Source organism: Zea mays, chromosome 4 (genome assembly GCF_902167145.1).
Source record: "Zea mays cultivar B73 chromosome 4, Zm-B73-REFERENCE-NAM-5.0, whole genome shotgun sequence".
Classification (NCBI taxonomy): domain Eukaryota; kingdom Viridiplantae; phylum Streptophyta; class Magnoliopsida; order Poales; family Poaceae; genus Zea; species Zea mays.
In genome coordinates this window covers 39,422,945-39,443,164 of record NC_050099.1, presented here as the reverse complement: position 1 = coordinate 39,443,164, position 20,220 = coordinate 39,422,945, and the positions used below count along the sequence as shown (strand labels likewise).

General features: G+C 46.4%; 2 protein-coding genes across 2 annotated transcripts; one reads left to right on the top strand and one right to left on the bottom strand.

Annotated features, from left to right (window-relative positions):
• Positions 1-5,573: 5,573 nt before the first annotated feature.
• On the top strand, positions 5,574-8,262 carry LOC103653125 (cation/H(+) antiporter 15). Its single transcript, XM_008680088.3, has one exon. It carries the CDS (start codon positions 5,577-5,579, stop codon positions 8,067-8,069), a length of 2,493 nt encoding a protein of 830 aa, XP_008678310.1. The 5' UTR covers positions 5,574-5,576; the 3' UTR covers positions 8,070-8,262.
• A 137-nt stretch (positions 8,263-8,399) lies between these two features.
• LOC100276696 (uncharacterized) lies at positions 8,400-12,376 on the bottom strand. Its single transcript, NM_001150423.1, is given in 7 exon segments — positions 8,400-8,668; positions 9,827-9,916; positions 10,006-10,081; positions 10,178-10,258; positions 10,348-10,514; positions 10,722-11,261; positions 12,258-12,376. Coding segments are annotated over 6 exon segments (1,053 nt in total). The 5' UTR covers positions 11,242-11,261; positions 12,258-12,376; the 3' UTR covers positions 8,400-8,549.
• Between the last annotated feature and the right edge of the window lie 7,844 nt (positions 12,377-20,220).

Sequence of the window (20,220 nt, the reverse complement as noted above, 5' to 3'; positions counted from 1 at the left end):
ATTTCTATCATGCACATAAGAAGAACTAGTAGCAAACATGGCATGAGAATCAAAGGCATTATATGCATTACAACTCCTATAACCATTTCTAGATTGTCTCCTATCATAGTACATAAAGGCATGGTTCTTTTGCACACTACTAGCCATAGGGGCCTTCCCTTTCTCCTTGGCGGAGATGGGAGCCTTATGGCTTGTCAAGTTCTTGGCTTCCCTCTTGTAGCCAAGTCCATCCTTAATTGAGGGATGTCTACCAATCGTGTAGGCATCCCTTGCAAATTTTAGCTTGTCAAATTCATTCTTGCTAGTTTTAAGTTGGGCATTAAGACTAGCTAATTCCTCATTTAATTTGGAAATTGAAACTAAATGATCACTACAAGCATCAATGTCAAAATCTTTACACCTATTACAAGTTTCAACAATTTCTACACACGAATTAGATTTATTAGCTACTTCTAGTTTAGCATGTAAATCATCATTAAAACTTTTTAACGTAGCAATAGTTTCATGACAAGAAGATAATTCACTAGAGAGCATTTCATTCCTCTTAATTTCTAGAGCAAGAGATTTCTGTGCTTCTACAAATTTATCATGTTCTTCATACAACAAATCCTCTTGTTTTTCTAAAAGCATATTCTTGTCATTCAAGGCATCAATTAATTCATTAATTTTTTCTACCTTGGTTCTATCTAATCCCTTGAATAAGCATGAGTAATCTATCTCATCATCATCACTAGACTCATCCTCACTTGAAGAAGCATAAGTACTAGTATGAGTGCTTACTTTCTTCTCTCTTGCCATGAGGCAAGTGTGACGCTCGTTGGGGAAGAGGAATGACTTGTTGAAGGCGGTGGCGGCGAGTCCTTCATTGTTAGAGTCGGAGGAGGAACAATCCGAATCCCACTCCTTTCCGATATGTGCCTCGCCCTTGGCCTTCTTGTAATGCTTCTTCTTCTCCCTCTTGTTCCCTTGGTCCTGATCACTATCATTGTCGGGACAGTTAGCGATAAAATGACCAAGCTTACCGCATTTGAAGCATGAGCGCTTCCCCTTGGCTTTGGTCTTGCTTGGCTGCCCCTTGCGACCTTTAAGCGCCGTCTTGAAGCGCTTAATGATGAGGGCCATCTCCTCATCATTGAGCCCGGCCGCCTCAACTTGCGCCACCTTGCTTGGTAGCGCCTCCTTGCTCCTTGTTGCCTTGAGAGCAATGGGTTGAGGCTCATGAATAGGACCGTTCAACGCGTCGTCCACGTATCTTGCCTCCTTGATCATCATTCGCCCGCTTACAAACTTCCCAAGAACTTCTTCGGGCGACATCTTGGTGTACCTGGGATTTTCACGTATATTGTTCACCAAATGAGGATCAAGAACGGTAAATGACCTTAGCATTAGGCGGACGACGTCGTGGTCCGTCCATCGCGTGCTCCCGTAGCTCCTTATTTTGTTGATGAGGGTCTTGAGCCGGTTGTATGTTTGGGTTGGCTCCTCGCCCCTTATCATCGCGAACCGTCCAAGCTCGCCCTCCACCAACTCCATTTTGGTGAGCAAGGTGACGTCGTTCCCCTCATGAGAGATCTTGAGGGTGTCCCAGATCTGCTTGGCATTGTCCAAGCCGCTCACCTTGTGATACTCGTCCCTGCACAAAGAGGCTAGCAACACAGTAGTAGCTTGTGCATTTTTATGAATCTGTTCATTAATAAACACAGGGCTATCCGAGCTATCAAATTTCATTCCACTTTCCACAATCTCCCAAATGCTTGGATGGAGAGAAAACAGGTGAGTACGCATTTTGTGGCTCCAAAATCCGTAGTCCTCTCCATCAAAGTGAGAGGGCTTGCCAAGTGGAATGGAGAGCAATTGAGCATTTGAGCTATGCGGGATGCGCGAATAATCGAAAGAAAAGTTTGAGTTAACCGTCTTTCGTCTATCGTAGTCGTCGTCGTCCTTTTGGGAGGAGGAAGATTCGTCGCTGTCGTAGTAGACAATTTCCTTGATGCGCCTTGTCTTCTTCTTCCTCCCGTCTTTTCTTTTGTGGCCCGAGCCTGAGTCGGTGGGCCTGTCATCATTGGGCTCGTTGACGAAGGACTCCTTCTCCTTGTCGTTGATCACCATCCCCTTGCCTTTAGGATCCATCTCTTCGGGCGGTTAGTCCCTTTCTTGAAGAGAACGGCTCCGATACCAATTGAGAGAACCTAGAGGGGGGTGAATAGGTGATCCTGTAGAACTTCAAAAACTTAAGCCACAAAACTTGGTTAATTGTTAGCACAGTAATTTGCCAAGTGGCTAGAGAAGGATCTCAACACAACACAATAACCAAGAGATATCAATCACAGAGATGGCACAGTGGTTATCCCGTGGTTCGGCCAAGACCAACGCTTGCCTACTCCACGTTGTGGCGTCCCAACGGACGAGGGTTGCAATCAACCCCTCTCAAGCGGTCCAAAGACCAACTTGAATACCACGGTGTTGCTTTGCTTTTCTTAATCCCGCTTGCGAGGAATCTCCACAGCTTGGAGCCTCTCGCCCTTACAAGAGATGTTCACAAAGAATCACGGAGCAAGGGAGGGATTAGCAACTCACACACGACGCAAAGATCACAGCGAATACGCACACACAAAAACCAGACTTGAGCTCAAGAGACTAGCACACTAGAACGGAGCTCAAATCACTAGAATGTCGAACAAGTGCGCAAGAATGAAGTGTGAGTGATCAATAATGCTCAAAGGATGCTTGGTGTTTTCCTCCATGCGCCTAGGGGTCTCTTTTATAGCCCCAAGGCAGCTAGGAGCCGTTGAGCACAAATCTGGAAAGCCATTCTTGCCTTCTGTCGTCGGGGGCACCGGACAGTCCGGTGCACACCGGACACTGTCCGGTGCCCGATTTCCTTCCTTAAATAGCAAAGCCGACCGTTGGCGGCCTAAGAGCCGTTGGCGCACCGGACATGTCCGGTGCACACCGGACAGTCCGGTGCCATCTTCTAGCCGTTGGCTCGGCCACGTGTCCCGCGCAGATTGCGCGGCCAACCGTTGGCCCGGCCGACCGTTGGCTCACCGGACAGTCCGGTGCACACCGGACAGTCCGGTGAATTTTAGCCGTACGTCGCCGGTGAATTCCCGAGAGCGGCCAGTTCGCTCGAGCCAGCCTGGCGCACCGGACACTGTCCGGTGCACCACCGGACAGTCCGGTGCTCCCAGACTCAGCAGATTCTTGGCTGCTCGAGCCAAGACATTTTCAATTGGATTTTTCCTGTTTCCAGCACTTAGACACAATACATTAGTCCATAAAACAATGTACTAAGTCTGAGAAACATACCTTTATCCTTGATTTGTACTTTGTCCACCTTTTTACACTTAGGCACTTGTGTTGGACACTAAATCACCAAAACACTTAGGAATGGCCCAAGGGCACATTTCCCTTTCACTTACACCTTTTCCTAATTGATTTTGGTGGTTGAATTGCCCAACACAAATAATTGAACTAACTAGTTTGCTCTAGATTATAAGTTTTACAGGTGCCAAAGGTTCACAACAAACCAATAAAAAGACCAAGAAAGGGTTCAAACAAAGAGAGCAAAAGACAACCGAAGTGTGCCCTGGTCTGGCGCACCGGACTGTCCGGTGCACCACCGGACAGTGTCCGGTGCACCAGGGAATTCCAGTCTGAACTCGCCACCTTCGGGAATTCTGGGAGCCGCTCCGCTATAATTCACCGGACAGTCTGGTGTAGCACCGGACTGTCTGGTGCACCAGCGGAGTAACGGCTACACAACGTCAACGGTCGTCTACAACAGCAGTTAATGTGCTACAGTGCGCGCAGAAGTCAGAGCAGAGCCAGAAGGCGCACGGACAGTGAACCGTGACTGTCCGGTGCACCACCGAACTGTTCGGTGGCCCAGATGTCAGAAGCTCCAACGGTCAGAATCCAACGGACGGGTGACGTGGCTGGCGCACCGGACTGTCCGGTGCGCCATGCGACAGCAGCCTCAACCAACGGCTCCTTTGGTGGTTGGGGCTATAAATACCCCCAACCACCCACCATTCATTGCATCCAAGTTTTCAGCCTTCACACCTCATACAAGAGCTATAGCATTCAATACAAGACACAAACAAGAGATCAAATCCTCTCCCAAGTCCAAAGAAAATTCCAATCAAATAGTGACTAGTGAGAGAGAGATACTTGTGTTCATTTGAGCTCTTGCGCTTGGATTGCTTTTTTCTTCATTCTTTCTTGATTCCAACTCAATTGTAACCGAGGCAAGAGACACCAGTTGTGTGGTGGTCCTTGTGGGGACATAGTGTCCCGTTTGATTGAGAAGAGAAGCTCACTCGGTCTAAGTGACCGTTTGAGAGAGGGAAAGGGTTGAAAGAGACCCGGTCTTTGTGACCACCTCAACGAGGAGTAGGTTTGCAAGAACCGAACCTCGGTAAAACAAATCACCGTGTCTCACTCTTCATTTGCTCGTGATTTATTTTCGCCCTCTCTTTCGGACTCGTTTATATTTCTAACGCTAACCTCGGCTTGTAATTGTGCTTAAAGTTTGTAAATTTCAGATTCGCCCTATTCACCCCCATCTAGGCGACTTTCAGTAACCAGTTCAATGCACACCATACCTCGATCCAGTGCACCAAGCCACTGTAGCCCAAAACAACCTCTCTGCGTACTGAGTTCGGTGCCTACTCATCAACCAAACTTAGTCTAGTTTTGGGCACAACTTCTTTGTCTTCACTTGACTCATCTCTTGGGCACTTGCATGACTTAGACATATGTTTCTTAAGTTATTCCAAACATTCTAAGTCATCTCATAGGCTTCGACTTATCCTCTAAGTTGCTTGACCTTCACATTTGCTTAGTCTCTCGAAGCTCTTTCCTTACGTGTCTTCACCCTATCAAATTGCCTCCAAGTCACATCATACTGAAAACCAACTTAATCAGTGCCCATCCATCTCTTACCATTTTCACTTCATGATAGATCATTCATCCTTGTATGACTTCTCTTGAGCTTGACTATTTCTTCAACTAAATGCAAGTACTTGCTTCTTCTATCTTAAGCAATCCTTGTATATGAGATATCCCATATCAAATCTTGTCTCTTAATTATTTTCAATCATGATTGCTTCATTTATAGTGAAACACTTAGCAAACTCATCAATCCTATTTCAGGCATGTTTGATTTCCTACATAAAGCGCAAGAATTTGCTTAACCTTAGTCGCTTGAATTAAATAACTAAGTATAAATATAAAAGTTGTGTACGTTGTTGCGCTTAAGTAGCAAACCAAACAGCCCCCTAAATACATTATCATTTAAATCATCAAAACCTATTGAAAGACTAGACACTTGCGTGCTAATCCAAACGCGCGGGTGAAGGATCCAAACGCGCGGGGCAGGCGGGGTTGCATGTGAATCCAAACGCGGGACAGTCTTTCTTGCAACGCGTGGGTGAAGAAGGAGCGACGCACGACTGCTGCTTTATTTTTAGTAAAGATTTGCATGCATTCCCGGTGCGCCCCTACCCATCGTTCCCTGCACGGCTGCACTCATCGTCCTCCCGAGCGAGCCCCGAGCCCCGGCCCCGCCGCCCATGTCGCGTGAGGCGCCGCCCGGTCCGCAACTGCTTGCGGAGGTCACCGTCAACAAGAGCATCTTCTGCTTCCCGCTCAACGACTCAGTCGCCACCTCCTCTGGCGTCTTCGCCGGCGACGACCCGCTCAAGTTCTACTTCCCGCTCCTCCTCTACCATGTCTGCGCCGTCTTCGCGCTCTCCCGCGCCGTGCACGCCCTGCTCGGCCGCGCCAACGTGCCCCTCGTCATCTCCCAGATCGTGGCCGGCGCGCTGCTCGGCCCGTCGCTCCTGGGCCGGGTGCTCCCGAACGCCAGCGCGCCCTTCGCGACGCCGGAGGGGTGGCTGCAGCTCAACACGGTCGGCGCGTACGCCTTCACACTGCAGATCTTTGTTATCGGCGTGAAGACGGACCTGGGGATGATCGTCAAGTCCGGGAAGAAGGCCGTGGCCATCGCCTTCTTCGGCGCCATCGGGCCGCACATGGCCATGTACGCCGCCGCCGCCGCGCTCGGGGCGCGCGTGCCGGCGCCGTGGAAGGCCAACTTCATGCTCACCAACCTCAACGTGTGGTGGTCGCTCTCGGCCTTCATCGTCGTCTGCTCCACGCTGGGCGACCTCAACCTCCTCTCCTCCAAGCTGGGGCGCCTCGCTATGTCCGCGGCGCTCATCGGCGACTTCGCCAACACCATCTTTGTCGCGGGCATCACGTCCTACCTCCTCGCGTCCAGCCCCTTGGAGAGGGTCCAGCGGATCGGCTTCCTGTCGCTCGTCATCTTCGCCATCTTCATAGGCTTCCTGACCTACGTGGCGCGCCCGGCCATCCTGCGCCTCATGCGCGACGTCCCCGAGGGAGGCCTCCTCTCCGAGGCGCGCCTCGTCGCCGTGCTGCTCATCACCATCGTCTGCAGCTTCGCCAGCGAGGTCCTGGGCCTGCACGCCACCTACGGGCCCTTCATGCTGGGTCTCATGCTCCCCGGCGGCGCCCCGCTCGGGGTCACCCTCGAGGAGCGCCTCGACCGCCTCGTCGCCGGGGTGCTCATGCCGCTGCTCTTCGCGCAGGGCGGCCTCAGGCTGGACGTCTTCAAGATCACCGACGCCTCCACGTGCCTCCTCCTCGAGATCTTCCTCCTCGTCGGCGTCGCCGCCAAGCAGGCGGCCTGCATGCTGCCCTGCATCTACTGCGGGATGTCGCCCCGGGAGGCCTTCATCGTCGGCCTCATGATGAACTTCAAGGGCATCACCGAGGTCGCCTACGCCTCGGCGTTCGTGGACTCGGACATCTTCGACGAGCAGGTGTACGCCGCCTTCATGCTCAACATCCTGCTGCTGGGCGCCGCCACGTCGTCGCTGGTCAAGCACCTGTACCACCCGGAGGAGAAGTACGTGGCGTACCGGCGGCGCACGGTGCAGCACAAGAAGCTGGGCGACGAGCTGCGGATGCTGGCGTGCGTGCACTCGCAGGCGGACGTGGCGCCCATGCTGGCGCTGCTGGACGCCGCCAGCCCGTCGCCCGTGTCGCCCGTCTCCGTCTACCTCCTCCACCTCACGCCGCTCGTGGGGCTCACCAGCTCCGTGCTCCGCGCCTTCAAGTACGGCGACCGGAACTGCGTGCCGTCTGGGGGCACCGACTCGGGGCGCATCGTCAACGCCTTCCAGTACTTCGTGCAGCAGCGGCCCGTGGGGTCCGCGTCGCTGCTCCCCTACGTCTGCATCGCGCCCTACGCCACCATGCACGACGACGTCTGCGCCGTGGCGCTCGAGAAGCGCGCCATGCTCATCGTCGTGCCCTTCCACCAGCGCCTCGCCATCGACGGCTCCGTCGAGAACACGACGGCCAGCGCCGGCTCCGTCCAGGCCGCCAACGTCAACGTGCTCCACTACTCCCCCTGCTCCGTCGCCATCCTCGTCGACCGGGGCAGCCTCTCCGTCGCATCGTCCGCCGTGGCCGGGGGCCCCGCGGCCACAGCCGACGCCGACGGCTTCCCTCACCGCGTCGCGCTCTACTTCCTCGGCGGGCCGGACGACCGGGAGGCGCTCGCGCTCGCCACGCACATGGCCGAGGACGCGCCCATCGGCCTCACCGTCTTCCGGTTCCTGCCGCCGCCGGAGTGGCGCAAGGGCGGCGACCCCGAGGAGGACCGGCTCGACGAGGAGGCGCTGCAGGAGTACGTCCGCCGTTGGGTCGACGGCCACCGCGTCGCCTACAGCGAGAACCTGGTCTGTAGCTCCGACGAGATGGTGGACACCATCCGGAAGTCTAGCCCGGCGTCGGACCTGCTGATCGTCGGCCGGCGAGCGGACGGCCCCAAGTCACCGCTAACGGTCGGCATATCGGACTGGAGCGAGCACCTGGAGCTCGGCGTCCTCGGGGACCTGCTCACGTCCACGGATTTCGGATGCCGGGTCTCAACGTTGGTGGTGCAACAGCAGACCAGGGCAGCCGCCGGTGAGATCAGCCGGTCGCCGGAGAAGAACGCGGCGAAGCCACCTGAATCTGACGGCCACGTTTGATGACACAACTATATATACGTATATATGCACCTTTGTTTGTTTAGCTGCTGCTATCTAGATGTAACCGTAATGAATGTACTTTGCATAGCTTATTGGCAGCTAGAATGAGAAAAACTACAAGCATACAGACCCTGAGGCTCACAGTTTATTCATGAAGGTTTAACAGGCTACATCACCAACACGTGATGGGTAAGATCAGGATGGTTCATTTTCTTCAGATTTCACCAAAAACCAGTAAATTTCCCAAGAAATAATCCTCCCTATCCAAACAGATTTTAGTTGCATCTCAGGCAGCACTAAACTACAGTGATTGGAGTACTCGGATAGAGCTGCTGAAACTAAGGAAAGCTCTCGACTATTAAAACTGTCTCAAGTTACAGTAGTTTTTCAAAAGCTGAGTTTGGGTTTCAACATTTTTCTGCATAATAGTGCAAGTCACCGGTACTGAGCACTGTGATCCAGCATATGCCACAGAGGAACTCATGTGCGGGGTGCACGGCCCATGGAAGAGCCATTCTGAAAATTCGTGCCACGGTATAGTTCTGGGGCTGGAAGTGCAGGCATTTGATTCACATCTCGGAAGTCAGAGCGAACATTTCCTGCATAATTTGCAACTGAGTAAGATCTCAAAACTCTAGGAACCAAGCTTGAATATGTAAATCAGGCTACCACCACAAATTATTAGCAAGCGGCACGCAAGAGAGTGTGACTAACAGATCTTGAAAGCCAACTGAAGGCATACACTAAGAGCTAGTTTGACAACTCCAATTTTCCTTGGAAAAATGAACTAATTTCCCTTATGCCCCGTTTGGATCATTGGAACTGAATTCCATTCTAATAATAGTAATTTTGGCATATATCAATTAAGCTAATTCGGTTTTAAGCAAAATATATTTGTATACTATTATTAGCAAGATGTCGGAGATATTTATATGCTACATTTTTAAGCTAGAGGAGTGAGACGAAGAGTGTCACGTAAGTTACAGAGTAGAAACAAATTATACTAATGTATAAAATCATTTCTCATCCTCCACCCCATAAATTTGATATAGGACTATATCCGAACTTTGGAAAGTGGTGGAATGTCAAATTCCAAACTAAATAAGTTACTTTATCGAGTGAATTCCAATTCCTCTAAAATGAAGGGATCCAAACGCCCCGTTAGGAAAATGGGAACTAACTTTTGGAAAAACGAGATTGTCAAACTAGCCCTAAAACACAACATGTATTTCTACATTTGTGCTGCTGACTGCAGGGGGTTTTTTTCATGGTCTTGTTAGCGTGGTTAACTGTTATGCCACATATACTTTATACTCTGTAGTGTGTTAAAATGCATGCCTAGGAGTGGGTGCATGCAGCCATACATACAGCGCTTTATCTTTTTTGTCAAAAATGTCAATAACCCAAAGATCTTGTCCACAACAGAACTTCATATGTGATTATACAGTTCGAAAAAATTACCTTTACCACAGGATATCTAAACCACTACACAATTCAATATTCATACCCCATCTACAGTAGCTGATATTGCTCTAGGGATTGAATTACTGTCGTGAAGCATTTGCGTAAAGAACTCAAGATACCATCGCTAGTACAAAGAAAGAAATATTATGGTCAATCCCTTGATTTCATAAAAAGAAATCTGCCTCTATACCATCCTTCTCTTCTCTATGATTGGGCAAAAAGGAAATGTTTTGAGTGCATGCACGCATGAGAGAGAGAGAGAGAGAGAGGGGAGGCGGCGCTATAGGCTATACCATTGCCAAGCATGTTCATTCTAGGATCCCAGCCAGGCATATTCTCCCTGGTATTTCTTTGCCATGATTCCTCAAATCCACCAAGCTCATCTGAATGGAAAAGGGAAAACAGCATCAGAATCGGTTTAGAAGGTGGAAGGAAAACAATAAGTCACCAGGAATGAAAAAAAAAACTAAACCTTCATTCAAGTTGTGTAAAGTTTGAAGGGTGTTCACACGCCCATCAGAATTAAGATTTCTTGTTAACGAGTGACCCTGCAGCGTGCCAACCCCAGATAGTAAGTAGCTCCAATCACAACATCAGTGCGATTGGATGAGAGAAAGCAAGAGATCTGCAAGGAATATCAATACCTTAATGCCAATGCCACGTGAAATCCTGTGAGTGGCTTTACCAGTAGTTGTGTCAGCCTCTTTATTTTCTTCCAGCGTAAACTAGTGCATTAACAAATATGATCACCATTACACATTTGGATCCTACAAATATACAGATGAAAAAAATAGCATTCATGAGATATACTTACTCCATCTGCACCAGTCCTCCTAGTTGTTGAAGATGTATAACATGCTCCATTTGGACCACCATATGTAACAGTTGAACTCTGAAACATAAATGTCTGAGGCTGTGGACGTGATGTGTTAACTCTGCTGAACTCCCTCCCAAATTGTCCATGCTTAGGTCTTTTATTATCTGCTAAAAAATGTGTATGCATTAGTAGCCTCCACTTGTAATGTGAATTCTTTACACCATACACTGAGAGGATATTCTAAAAATATACTCTGCTAAACAGAATAAAATAGCATGTTAGCCTGTCACCGTAAATGTAAATTCAAATGATTGCTTAATGCAAACATGAACAATGAATAGTAAGATGCCCAATAGGATACATGAACTGACCTTCTTCATCATCTGGGTCCTCCACATATGGCTCTTTGCTTTCCCTTTGATGCTTCCTAAAGTTACCATTCTTCTTCTCGCCTTCTTCATCATCATCTACATCATCCTCATCATCTGAAGATAACTCCTTGATAATTGGCCCTTTAGGCCTGCTTGGTTCAGGGGCCTGCTGAATGAAACCACTGCCATTGCTGATACCTTGACCGAGATGTGTCTGGCTTCCAAACATGCCTCCATTGAGATTGCCATGGGGCGCAAACATACTTGGTCCAAGCAAGCTAGGTTGCACCATGCTGCCGAAGGGGTTCATGAAGCTAGGTTGCATCATGCCGCTGAAAGGGGCTGAGAAACTAGTCTGCATCATGCTACCAAAGGGGTTTGTGAAGAAAGGGTCGTCAAAGGGATTTGCGCCACCAAAAAAACCAGGCATAAGGCTCCCTGGTTGTCCAAAGCCACCGGAACCACCAGAAGGGTCCCCGAAACCGAATAAGCCCTGCCTCCCACCTCTTCCCCCTTGCATCTTCTGTTACAGCACCTTACCTAATACAGGCAACATGTGTTAAACAATCGTGTGTCGTGTAGACAGTAAGATAACAGTCGCATAACTCCAGCCTGAGCTCCAGCTCAAAAATCATCAATTCACATGGACAAGTGGCAGCATGGTCCAAATAGGTAAATATATAGCAAACCATAGTGTTAATAACTGAAAATTGCAACATCACACAATCAACTGGAGTCCAGATACTCCTTGTCCCAAGACCAACCTTCATGAATTAGGGGATGAAACATGGCGCCCAAAAACTCATTGGCAGCAATGACATTAACTCTACAATATCATATCTGCAGTAAACCAGTGCTGGAAGAGTGGCAGCTATCCATTTCGAGGAAGCAGACCTACAGCCGGAGGCGGAGCTTAATTAAGAGCAAGCTGCCCAACGTAATTTTCACTGTCTATCTATACGGTAATTTTTGGTACTGTTTATCAATGTTTAGTGATCAATTACTTAGGCTTTCTTCCCCACCACCAAAATGCCCATACAGCAGCTAAGCTAGACAGGCGAAACTATCCCTCCCTCGTCAACCCAGTGCCGGTGAAACGCAGAGCAGAGAACACATGACTTCGTACGCATCCAACATCGCCTTCGGACACCCTACGACCACGCATAAATAAAGTAATTCCCCCGACATGCGCTAGTAGTCTACTACCAGTGCCATCACCCAGACATCATAGGAAATCACACAGTATGTGCCTCGGGCATCAGACGACAAGCAGATACCATGACAAACCTCTGCTTTCCGCAAGGACAGCACTAGCCGTACGCAGTTGGTTTTCTCTACCCGAAAAAAAACAAAATCGAAATGATCACAGAGCCAGAGAAGCGGACGGACCCAGCGTCGCTCGGCACGTCGGACTCGAAACGGACGATCCCTCACTACAGAAAAACGTCGCGCAGATCACCGAGACTTGCACGAACAAGCAACCGAAATCATGGGGCAAATCGCATAGACGGGGCCGGGGAAATCAAAGAGACAGACCTGAAATCTCTGGGGCGCGCGAAGGGATCCGTCCGATCGGACCAGACGGTAGCTCTCAAGGTCTGGGGAATGGCGAACGCGAGCAAGGCAGCGGTTGGGCGAGGCAAAGGTGTGCCCGTGTGGAGCAGCGGTGGAGGTGGAGCCGTGGAGGCGGAGATGAAGGAACCGGAAGGGAGAGTTCCAGAAGGCTAGAAGTGGGCGCCGGCCCATTGAGCCCCAGTTATGCTAGACCCGCATGTATTGGCCCACACTTTGTGGATCAGGTTACTTACATTCACGGCTAAGCCCATGCGGCCCGGTTCTTCTTCTGGTTTCCACTGTTGCGACTGTTGAGAACTACGTTACCACGGATCACCAGATCCGCTCCCTTCTCTCCCGCCAGCAGTAGAGGCGCAAGAAGATGTAGAGAACCCGTCTCCCTTCCCATAAGCACGACAGAGGAAACACACGAGACACTGGATATATGGTTGGGCCTCTGGCCTCTTTCTGATCTCTGTATTATGAGGGGGTGTACAGGTTCCTTATATAGAGATGTGAGACCCATCAGGGGCAAAGTCGGTATTTGCCCACATAACCCTAACTAGGGTTACTTAACACTCCCCCTTGGACGAATACCGCGACCAACACATGCCTCGTTAAAACTCCGAAAAACCCAGTGGAAAAAATGTGGAGAAAGAGTGCATGGTGATACAAATTGCATTTGCACTTTGTTGCCTCGTTAAAAACCTCATGTGAGAAACTTCAAGAAAACTCACCAAGGGAAAAAGAGTACAACAACTGTCACCGGGACAGATTTCGATCATTTGGGATCTAGATTCTATCGAATCTTCTACAAGGGCTAACTTTAGAAATATGCTCCCCCTGATCCTTGCAAAACCATATCAATAAGGCAAAACATCTTCTTCTAGAAGTATATGCACATAAAGATTTAGCAAACGGATTGCATATCCTTGCAAGGACTATTTCAGGAACTTTACCTCTACTCACTTCTAGGATATACGAGGTAAGTGCACGTATCAATATAAATAAGCCACTTTGATTGATGGTGTTCGATCGACTAGATCTATATATATGATAGAAAGTTCCATAAAGGTTCACATATTGATCATCAAGCTCACGCCTTCAGGGCATAGAATATGACAATTATTGTCTCACGGTTGTGATCAATATAAGCATTCGCTCCCCCTGACGATGACATCTGTTAAAGTCGTTATCCCTCATAATTCAAGCATATTCTTCAAGATATATATCTCATTGTTCATCTGGAATAACGAGAATGGATGAGGTTGGGGTGCTATCATTTTCTATCTTACACCACAATTTATACATAGTTGTGCAAAGCCAATAACATGTCCTTCAATAGGACTTAGGGGATAATATAGTTGCAATAGTACATATTCTAAATATGACACATCGCTCGAGGCGTTCATCCATTGCAACATCTATGATGGTGTCACAAAAGTCCATCTAAGATCGTAATCCATGAGGGATTTTTCATCGATCAGATACATCGTTATAGTCTGTCATTCTGGCACAATGGGGATATTTTGCCAGTAACACCTAAACCTTATAAGTTTCTGCCATCAGGGCTTTAGAGGATACCGTAATTCCACATCTAGTAGAAATTACCATGAGTAAAACTCATGGAATGCACATGTGCTTATTCGATGAACTTCAAGTCCTTTGGTACCTCATCTTATTCCTTTTCGGGTCTGTATGGGTCTTTATCCCTTTATAGGGATTATCAAACTTTGGTGTTCAACACAGACTTTGTTTCTTCTGGATAGGTTCCATCTGAGAACGATAGTCTCAACTAGGAGATATTCTCCCTACATAGGAGAGTGATCATTCATCAGGAATGTATTATTCGGTATGAGATTTATATGTTGCATATTTATAATTCAAATATATGAGTCCTCCTAGGATCTCATGACGGATCTTTAGAATCCTATTAACTGCATATTTTAATTCATGCCATTTGCCAGATATATTATATAGCGGAATAGTGTTTATTCAACACATACGTGGGATGGGTCTCTCACAAGACCACTTGAACCATCGCATGCCCCACACATTATTTCAATAGTGCCCATAAATGTCCGAACTTCAAGCTCGCGACTTTCATTTTGCGATTATTGGTTCAACCTCGATTGCATTTATCAATGACCCGATAAGAGAGCTTAAAGCACTCATGCCTAGGACTTTGTTTTGGATCCATTTGCAATCTAGAGGGGCAAGATAGGTGTCGACATATTTGTCTCTCACATTTAATAATGATCTCCGATTCCCAAAATGAAAAATTCATTGTTCTGTATTCCTAGCACAATGATATTGCGCGCATTGCTAGGAATTCCATCATCAAGATGAACCTCTTCGTGAGGCAAATCACCAGCAGGGTGAGTTCATCGGAGGAGAGTTATTTATAGACCACGTGAATCTGCAATCAGAACATATGCTTTGACTAAGGCTAATGGATCATATTCGCAGGCGTCTCCAAGAATAGATCAAATACCAATAAGTCAAATGTGGATATGATATTAATCCCGGGTATATCCACATCTACATCAAGTAGAAGCATTCAAACCAATATGGTTACTCCTCAACGATTTCTGGCAAACTCCTTATACACAAGAGTATACACCGAACGACAGGTTCAGTTTGACTTTTGTGCGTTTAATAGAATATTGAGGCATTACACTATATGGGCATTCCTTCCCCTAATGCCGAGATGTTCTAAAAGCATACAGATAAAATCCCCAACCACAATCATCCAGTTGTGGCCAATGTATGCTATTGTGGTGATTTATTTGGGAAATATTACGCACATTACAGATAGGAGTTTTATGCAGTGAGCTTTGGACTTAGATTAACGTAGTGGCATGAATACTACATATTTGTCCTTCACATGAAGGGTTAGTCTCAACATCCAGCGAGACACGCAACAACAAGTTGCTTCATGGTTACAATTCTGCAAACTTATTGTTATTATTACCAAATGCACAGTCAATCATTAAGATTTAGACTAACATGCACAACACTATTTTATCCATAAGGCTTCTTCAGGGGCTCATGAATACCATTCGTCATTTGGAGCCATTAGTTGACTTCAGATCAACAAGTAAAATGACCATCAGGGTCTAACGCTCACAAATACATTCACTGGTTGCATTGTGCTTTGAGGCACATAGGAAAATGTGTGTTTATATTGGTAGTAAAATGCACGACATCATGCCAATGCTGCCAAGCAGAGACTTTTATATGCAGAGATGTGTAGTCCAGCTCGTTTTATTATTGCCCATGGTTTACCCAATTACTCATATCGTTCTGAAATTGGGTATCGATTTATGCAACATTTTTAGGTATTATAATTTTGAGAGAGAATTTATAACAATAGTTATTAATTTGTGGTATTGTCAGCAGGGCAAACATTTCTCCTCATATTATATACCGAATTGTTCTATATAGCATTATTTCGATCTCTTCATTGTTCAGCAAAAAGAGAAGCTTTGGAATAGAACAGACAAGGCCAAGAATCAATTTTATCTGGGAAAAATCACCATATAACTAGCTTTTGATGAAGCAAATGATGATAACTGCTTGGCAAGAGCGAAACAATACTGGTATCCGCCTAGGATCCATCTTCAACAACAGATAGTACTGCTCTCGTACGAAGAAATTATCAGGAGTAGAGAGGATACAACAGGTCTCTACAAGATCTTCATATTTCTATCACAAATTATCATCACTAGTAGTCTAGTGGTCAAGACATATGGCTCTTCTGGCTCCGAGGACCAAGAATATGTTAATGTCTAATTTAGCTACAAGCTTTGTGGTGATGTGGGATTTCGTAGTTATTTGTCTACTCTTCTCACTTCTGGTAGATCGGAGGTAGATAATGGTAAGCATGCCAAAGGGTAGAATTCAGTGTAGTTCGGCTACATAAACCCTAGGTATGTGTCCATTCAGGACCGACCTTTACCATTTAGTTTACAGTGTATACCAAACTTGTCAAAGGACTATCCCGAGTCAATTCAGTGACTATAAGTATTTACAATTCCGAGAGATGTATGCGACACAAGCATAGAGGTTCTAGATAGAACGAGTAAAGTGGTTCGACGAGAACACACTATGGTTTTCACACCAACATAGTGAAATTTTTTCAGAATAACCTCTCGGTATACTCGCAACATCGTGTTGCTAGCGGTTACATATCCTTTTATCTCATAGTTTGTTTCATGTCATCCAGCGACAAAGAGAGCAATGTGCTAACATCTGGTTGAGCAATGTATGACTGAGATTTCTGATCTTAAATTATTTGGTAAGGTCTTTTTTCTTATTAATATAATCCCAATTTGTGATGTCTTTTATGCCGAAAAGGCTTTCATGCATTATATTATATACCTTCGGGTTACTTCGAGTAAAACTTTATGCACGAGGATAGAGCGGAAAATTAACTTATCTGTGTTTTATAGATATTTCAATTTAATTTCCCAGATTTTCAAGCACTATATAGCTTGATATAGTTGTTATGGCCACTTGGCGATATATAAATATATAACGCCACACAACACAGTTAAATAAAAAATAGAGCCAAACAAAATTGTTTATGAAGGTTGTGCATAATGTGACTTTAGGGGCTTGAACAACCCACCACAATCCATATGACTACAAGCTCTAGCGTCTGGTGTCAACACATGTACGGCCATCAGGGGGCTACGACAACACAACAAGCCTTCATAATAAGCGCAACAGACACAATTATGGCTCGGTAATCGGGGTACACGATAAGTCCATGCAACATGCGCAACAGGCGCAATTGTGGCTCGATGATCACGACAGACGGACAGTGCCTACAGGGCATGCGAAAAATATGTGACTCGGTGATGACGGTCCGACTCAACCGGAGCGGTCCGACAAAACTAGAGTGCGACATAGCAATCACATGACGCAGCCAAGTTCGTATGACACAAATACTGCATCATGTTGCCAGGGCGCAGCCAATGCTCAGCCAATGCCTTAACTCAACCGATTAATAACGTAGTCTGATCGACGTGTCCGAATACCCACTGTACAATTTAATCGCTCGACGTGAGCCTAAAAGCTCAACATAATATAAATATTTAGAGCGATTTAAGTATGTACAGATAGTACAATGTAGCCTTAACATGCATTTTAATGACTTTCTACTGTATATCCAACACGAGAATAGAGCAGAAAGATAATAAGCTTATCATGTGCAAGAAGGCATTTTTCTATGTTTAGGCATGCATTATTCTATTCATTATTTTCGACAGAAGAATAGAATAAAATAAATATACATAACATGCCTACATTTTAAAACGTGCGCACAAACTAATGAATAAATTCATCAAAAAATTATTTAAGTGCAACAATTATAACATGAATTAATGTAGAAATTAATTCTACATAATACGGTCAATCAGTAAAAATCTCTTTTTTTGTTTGTTTTTCTACTTAATTATTCGTGCCAAAGAATAAATAATAGAGATAAAGAAACATGTTTAGCCGCCACTTGCATGCAATGCTAAAGGCGTGACTTTTTCTTAGCCGCATGCATGCAGTGGAGTGCCCTCATCGTGCTCCTTTCTTTTAGCGGCACTACATGCGCATGCAGACTAGATAGCAGAGAAACCAAAGTGCAAGCGAACAACTCGGTCAATGAGGTGCCCACACCATTTGCGGATCGTGGCGCTAGAAACCAGCGGCATAGACGGACCCACCTGGTCGCCATTCTCTGGCTAGCCACACGCATGTGCACATCGCTTTGGCCAGCGTGTTTCTCTTCCGTGTGCGTGTCTTTCTTCCAATTCACAGATACTGGCACGAGCGCATCACCACGACGGCGAGGCAAGATCGTGGCGCATGGGTACAGATCAAGAATAGTAAATATACCGCGCTCGGTTGAACAGAGGAATTGAAGCCTGTCGCGTAGGACAGTTCGGCTAGGCCGGGGACCTGCCGGCGTGGTGGAGAGTCGATGCAGATCAGGTCCGCAGCAACGTCGAGGTAGAGCGTGCTGATAACGTGTTGAGAACTACGTTACCACGGATCACCAGATCCGCTCCCTTCCCTCCCGCCAGCAGTAGAGGCGCAAGAAGACGTAGAGAACTCGTCTCCCTTCCCATAAGCACGACAGAGGAAACACACGAGACAGTGGATATATGGTTCTCGTCTCCCTTCCCATAAGCACGACAGAGGAAACACACGAGACAGTGGATATATGGTTGGTCCTCTGGCCTCTTTCTGATCTCTGTATTATGAGGGGGTGTACAGGTTCCTTATATAGAGATGTGAGACCCCTCAGGGGCAAAGTCGGTATTTGCCCACATAACCCTAACTAGGGTTACTTAACAGCGACTACCTTCGTCCACTCTGAAGGGCTTCACTTTTTCACTTTAAGAATTGTGACTTCAGTTTTTCAGATTCACCACGAAATAGCTTCAACAAATTGATTAAGTGGAGTCTAAGTGTATTTGGCTTGCATATAGACTTCAGCTTCTATCTATACTACTTATTAAGAAGGTAAGAGTAGTCTGTCGTTCTGCCCTCCCGCGTTCTGCCGTTCTGCCCTCTCCTGTTCTGCGCGCAGAAAAAATAAATCAAACCGTGGCTGCTTAGGGATCGAACCTTGGATCTATTGAGCAGAATGCCTAACCTTCCACCATCTAGCCAACATGACTCATGTTGAATTGAGTACAACTTCAACTAAGACGTCTTTTGTGTTTAACCTGCCGTCCACTCTGTATGCTCACTAAGTCTAGAAAAACATTTATAGCTTGGCCCCTGATCTTTCTGGAATTTGGGACGCAGTCCAGGAAATAAAGAAAATAAGGAAAAAGAGTTTAGGAATTGATTTTTAGTTTAAAAATAATTGCAGAAACCCATTTAATTCATGGAAATTTCATATTAAATCTAAATGAGTTCATTCCAATTTCTATAATTCTATAATATTATTTTTTATCACATAATACCTCTGTTTTATCATGAAAACAACAATACAATTGATTTCCTAATTAATCCTATATCAAATACATAGAAACTTTGGAAATTCGTAACTTCCCCATTTTAATTCCAAATTGAACCGTTCCAGTTGTGTTAGTCTCGTATGAATATTTACTACGCAGTAACAACATTGATTATACCATGTTTCATACTTTTATAATTAGATATTTATTTATCCTATGTTAATTGGGTTAATCTATGTCTATTGGATTAATTTATTTAATATATTAATATAGTATTCTAACTTTATGGTTATACGATGTTTGACCATTAGTCTTGCAAACACACACACTTACCTTTTTGTTTAAGCAAAAGCGTATGGTGGTACGTGTTCGATGACTAACGATGTACGAGGGAATTTCTTCTGGTATGTGTGAAACGTGCTCTCCAATAATGAGACCATGCAAATCGTGACATATATCAAAGTCTGCATGATACTGATGGTTGCAATGTAGTGGTGAAACAGATAGATTATAAATAACAAAATTTATGTATGGTCAGAATCACAAATTGATTATGAAACATTTTCTCATAACGGTATAACACATATTTTGTATATAAGTTATCGTAGTATACTGGTATTATATATTCCCGTTGCAACGCACGGACATTCAGCTATGATTGATATAGGCATATAGAAACAGTAATCTCTACTAACTATTAAGAACTTACTGTAGACTGCCCCTGCCTCCCTACGCCCACCCACCCGCACGCCACAAACCTGCAAACCCCGCCGCGACCAAGGCGAACCGTCCTCCCGCCCGCACACCGCAAGCCCGCAAATCCCGCCGCGACCATGGCGAACCGCCCTCCCGCCCGCCCTACCGCCCGCACGCCACAATCCCGCCCGCCCGACGCATGCCGCACGCCCACCTAGCGCGACCCGTGGAACCCTGCAGCCACCCCCGAACCAGCCCAAAGCGAGACCAGAGGGGCACAA

Coding starts and splice junctions, on each gene's coding strand:
- LOC103653125 (XM_008680088.3), top strand. CDS start 5,577: ATGTCGCGTGAGGCGCCGCCCGGTCCGCAACTGCTTGCGGAGGTCACC.